The sequence below is a fragment of the Echinops telfairi genome, unplaced genomic scaffold (genome assembly GCF_000313985.2).
Source record: "Echinops telfairi isolate 266 unplaced genomic scaffold, ASM31398v2 ScPeMD7_7424;HRSCAF=8462, whole genome shotgun sequence".
NCBI lineage: Eukaryota > Metazoa > Chordata > Mammalia > Afrosoricida > Tenrecidae > Echinops > Echinops telfairi.
In genome coordinates this window covers 24361451-24366522 of record NW_022111324.1, presented here as the reverse complement: position 1 = coordinate 24366522, position 5072 = coordinate 24361451, and the positions used below count along the sequence as shown (strand labels likewise).

The following is a 5072-nucleotide window of genomic DNA, read 5'->3' as shown; positions in this document are numbered from 1 at the left end:
ATCTCCGTTCGCCAGAGCTCCTCGCAGTGCCTGCCATTCTCTCCGAGACGTGCTGCCTGGCGCCCGCAGCCATGTGCCGGACCCTGTCCGCCTTTCCCACCACCTGCCTCGAGAGGTAAGTGGGGCTTGCCTGGTGGAGCTAGGCTTCGGCCAGAGGGAAAAGTCCGAAGCCCTTCCAGCCCCTCAGGGATCTGAAGCTGGGGCGCTAGAGGGAGAGGTTCACTTGATGTGCAGGTGCTTCCCTTAGAGGCAAAGGGAGAAGCCGGGCGGCAAGGCCAGTGCTTGTTGAGACAAACAGCAGCCCTTCCAGGGTGACCTGCCGAAGACCTGGCTGTGGGGTGGGGGGGTAGGGGGTCCATGTTGGCAGACAGAATGGAGTTTGCCCAACTTCTTAGGAATTGGAGTTCACTCTAATGCACAGCCTCTGCCCCCGAGAAGCCCCCAGACCTATTGCCGAGACCCTGTAGAAGTAGAATGATCAATCCCCTAAAGTTTCCAAGGTTGTTATAGCAGACTGCCACTTCTTTCTCCCCAGGAGCCGCTGGGCGGGTTCGACTGTCAAATAGCATAGCCTTGAACCCAGGGTCTCAGGCTCCCTCTTCAACAGCCCAGGAGAGACTTCTCTAGTCCCAGGGCCACTTCCAGGGTGGTGGTGCTCGGCAGCCCCCAGCGCACAGTGGGGCTTGTGTCCGGGGAAGAAAGTCAAAGATGAAGGACAGGAATCAGACTCCCCACAGTCCCAGAAACACTGAGAAGCCCAGAGGGGCTGGGCATTGGAGAGCAAGCAGGGACTCCAGTGGGGGAAAGCCACTGTCTGCAATGCTGGACAGCAGGAGAAGGATGAGGTCCCTGAGGGCCCCTCCGAGGTGGCTGTCCCTCTTTCTGAGTTGGTGACGCAGGTGAGGGAGCCAAGTTTAGGCCTGGGACTGCCCCGTGTTCTTGGCTTCCCCAAGGCTGTAGTTAGGGTGGCTCCAGCTCAGACTCTCCTGGAAGCGTCTGCCCATGGGCTGAGTACACAGAGAATCCTGACCGGCGTGTGTTCTGTCTTCCAGAGCCAAAGAGTTCAAGACACGACTGGGGCTCTTCCTTCACAAAGCTGAGCTGGGCTCTGACACCGGGAGCCTCGGCAAGTTGGAGTGGAGCACCAAACACAGCAAAGAGAGGTAAGCCGAGGGCCCTGTGGAGGAGGGGGAGCCCACGGTGGGAGAAGAGTCAGGGGAAGCCATGATAGGAGGCAGAGAACTAGACAGGCCTGTTGAGGAGGGCCTCGGGGAGCTCGGCCCCAGCGTTAGGAGTGGGATTTGCTGCTCACGGGCCATGTCTGCTTGGCTGGTGGCTGAGTGAGTGGGCTATGCCAGGGTTTAAGGGGAGTGCCCGTGAGACCTGCATGTCGACTTACCTGACTCTCCCACCTGGAGTTGGGCATATGCAACAAGTGCCAAGACGGGGTCCAAACTACTGGGGGCTTCTGTGAACCTCTCTACTGCCATCAGCACCACCCTCCCGCCCTGCCCAGACTCTGCTCATGCTGAGCAGCAGCGCCTGTGCCAGGTGTGGCATTAGACCCTCGGTAGACACTCAGTGCGAGAGACCTGCATTTCCTTGACGAGGTCTCTAAAGCAAAGATCCGAGAGGGGAGAAGAGAAACTATTTTGGACAGAGAAGGGAGAGCCTTAGACTGGGAGCCAAGGGCCCCCACTTCAGTTTCTGGCTATTGAATTGTCCTGCAGAAAATGCCCCGTCCCTCACCTCCCTCCTTGCCACCATGACCTCAGCCAGGTGTTTGAGGAGTCAGCTCCCACAATCACTCAGAGCAAAACCATGTGTGAATTATAGAAGTCCCCTTCAAACTTCTAGCCAGGATCCATTGATTTGTCCATTGATTTTCCCTATTTTAAAATCTGGATTTTTTTTTTTCCCCAGCCGGAACCTCTCAGAAGATGTGCTGGGGTGGAGAGATTCGTTCGACTTGCTGCTGAGTAGTAAGGGTGAGTAGGACCCTGTGGTGTCTGGCTGCGGGTGGCACGTGTGCGCGCCTGTGTTCTGGGGCCAGGGGAGGGCTGCTGCCCGCGTGGGCAGAGCCGTGGTTGTAGTCATAATAATGAAGGGCCCAGCGAGCCTGCCTTTATTCAGAACACAAAGGCAGGTCCTTGTTGAAGAAAATGACGGGCTAAAAATAGAGCCAATCACGGCAGTTGATGCCTTTCTTTTTTTATCCGCGCCTGTCGCCCGTGTCTGACCTGCCTCCCTCTCTCTCCCCACAACCGCAGATGGGGTGGCCGCCTTCCACGCCTTCCTGAAGACGGAGTTCAGCGAAGAGAATCTCGAATTCTGGCTGGCCTGCGAGGAGTTCAAGAAGATCCGCTCTGCCGCCAAGCTGGCCGCCAGGGCTCACAGGATCTTTGAGGAGTTCATTGGCAGCGAAGCTCCCAAAGAGGTCAGAGCCCTGACATGTCCCCCTGGCCCTCCAAATCCGGGCTCTGGGGATCAGGAGAGGAAGGCTGGGGTATAGGCAGCAGAGTGGCCTTATGTGGCAGACGACTGAGTGGACTTAAGTGGTTGGAACCTTGGAGAGCCAGGCTCCTTCCTTCCCTTGGGTGGTGGCCTTCACAGGTTCAGATGGGGTGAGGTGAGCTGGCAGGTTTGGGGCCTTCTGTGCATAAACTTTCGTAAATCCAGCCCTTTTCAGACTCAACACACATGACCGGGGACCGGGTTATCACAGGAGTCTTACATCACCTGGCCCAGGCCCCTGGCCGACCCACCTCAGGGCCAGCAGCAGGTCCACGGCTACTGGACATTTGTTTGTTGGTCAGCCCTCCCTTCAGGCCCTCTCTGTGCAAGGCAGGGGCACCTCTGAGAAAGAGTGTCCTGCCACCGTGTGGCCAGACCGTAGTAATGCCCTACTCTTGTATCACGCTTCTAGTTTCTGAGCACTAGTTTATTCTGGGAGCCCCTGGGGGCGGGGGGAGGGGTGCAGATGGTTTCCAGTCCATCCAGAAGCACCTTGGAAGAAAGGCCTGGCGATCCACTTGTGGAAAAAACAACTCAGTCGTTGAAAACCCTGTGGAGCACAGTTCCACTGCGACACACATGGGGCTGCCCTTCAGTTTGCACAGACAGATGGGATTGGTCATGGTTTATTTATGCTGCATTGACAACCATACTCACTACCATCAGGTTGTTTCCACTCAGAGTGACTCTGTCAGACAGGATAGAATGGGCCCCGTGAGCTTCCAAGACTGTAACTCTTTACCAGAGTAGAAAGCTCTGTCTTTCTCCCTCTGAGCACCTGGTGGTTTCGAACTGCTGACCTTGTGGTTGGTTGGTTAGCAACCCAACACGTAACCATGATGGCACCAGGGCTCCCTATCTACACCAGTCGACAAATAGGTAGCGGGAACAAGTTTTATGCTGGCTCCTTGGGCTCCCCACTCACCTGCGTGCTTGCTTTCCTTCCCACAGGTGAACATAGACCACGAGACCAGGGAGCTCACGAGGATGAACCTGCAGGCCGCCACGGCCACATGCTTCGATGTGGCTCAGGGGAAGACATGGGTCCTGATGGAGAAGGACTCCTACCCTCGCTTCCTGAAGTCCTCCGCGTACCAGGACCTGGCCGCCCAGGCCACGGCCTCCTCGGCCGCCCCATCCAGCAGCAGCGTGGCTGAGCCTTTATGCACCTGAGCCTCTGTGGCGGTGAGGGAGCCAGCTGGAAGGCAAGGTGAAGCCGCCTGACTGGCCCTGAGGCTTCGGACCCGGGTGGGAAGCCGGTTCTGCTAACCAGTGCGAGAGGACTGAAGCAGCGCAAAGCCGCCCCAGCCAACAGTGCTGGACGCCCCAGCCTCGTCTACAGATACTGTGGGACTCAGTGGGTGCATGAGAGGGTGCCCCACTCCAGGGCCTGGGACTGAAGAAGAGTGGGAGGCATCATTGCATATCCCTGTTCTTGCTCAGCAAGGAGACGGTGATCTGGGTAAGGGGAAGTTCGCACCTGTGGGAGCACAGGCACCCTGGTCAGCAGGTTTGCCTGTGGTCAGCAGCCTCTGCTGTATCCTGTCTCCCTAGTTCTGCTCTGAGCAGAGGGTGGGGGTGGGGAGTGAGGGTGCATGGGCATCTGCCCTGCCCTGCTCACCTGCCTGTGGGCCTTCCAGGTGCCTTAGCCTGCAGGTACACTACGTCCACACCCTCAGTGCTGCCGAGACCCACAGCCACAGGTCACTCCTGACCAGGAGTCGTGTTTTAAAACTTCAGCAAGGGCTCTTTGAGCCTCTTTCCAAGGTTGTCGCAAACCTGGAGAAGGGCCACCTAGCACATAGGACATGAACATTGGTGCTCTGGGTGGCCCCTGCAGAAGGCCTCTGACCCCACCTCTTGCTGGGAGGTGCCCTTTTAGCTCGGTGCCTTGGAAGTGGGGCCCATGAGGCCTCCCGGGGAGTGGCCAGTCCATCTCTTGTGCTTGGTGGACTGAGAGGGCCTCAGCTTTGGAACACACCTGGGTTTGGGGATGCTGGAGGGGTGCCAAGGACCCAAGGGCCAATCTTGGGGCTCTCAGGCCATCTTCCTGTCTCTGACCCATAACTGTCCCTGTGCTGTGGAATGAGGGCAGAGAGGGTCACAAGGAGCGAGTCTCCTGTCTGTCGTGAGAGTTAAGCTGCTGGTTTCCGAGGGAAAGACCAGGGCAGGGGCAGCCTGGGGGGCGGGGTGGGGGGATGTCGCGGGTGCGGACACAGAGGCTGGGCCGTGTGGGGCGAGGCAGGGCTCAGACAGAACTCAGAAGCCACTGTGCAGGCTGGGGCGAAGCTGCTTGGGGAGGGCGTGGTTGGGGAGGGGCCAGAACCTGCTTGTCACCCCAGGCCACCGAACAAGCATTCCATGATGGGCTTCCTGCACAAGAACCAGGCTGAGGAGAATGGACTCTTCGGTCTGGGGGGGTCTCCCTTACTGTTCTTGCTGTACTGTGAGCTCCTCCCGGAGGAAATATTTAAGTGTCACGATTGTCGTTGCATGTTTATTGTTACCATGTTGAAACCACTGTTATTTATTACTGTAAATCCACTTTGTGTGAACTG

The 5072-nt window shown here is 57.7% G+C and overlaps 1 protein-coding gene across 2 annotated transcripts in view; it reads left to right on the top strand.

Annotated features, from left to right (window-relative positions):
- Positions 1–4691, top strand: part of RGS16 (regulator of G protein signaling 16) — a 5317-nt gene extending 626 nt beyond the window's left edge. The window contains exons 2-6 of one of the 2 annotated variants that reach the window (XM_045298060.1): positions 16–115; positions 1053–1163; positions 1924–1988; positions 2271–2437; positions 3466–4691. In XM_045298060.1, the coding sequence (XP_045153995.1) occupies positions 72–115; positions 1053–1163; positions 1924–1988; positions 2271–2437; positions 3466–3687 (609 nt within the window). In that variant the 5' untranslated portion in view covers positions 16–71 and the 3' untranslated portion in view covers positions 3688–4691. Of the gene's footprint in view, positions 1–6; positions 116–1052; positions 1164–1923; positions 1989–2270; positions 2438–3465 lie in introns of those variants that run through there. The other variant, XM_004706792.2, reaches the window with a different exon arrangement.
- The last annotated feature ends 381 nt before the right edge of the window (positions 4692–5072 follow it).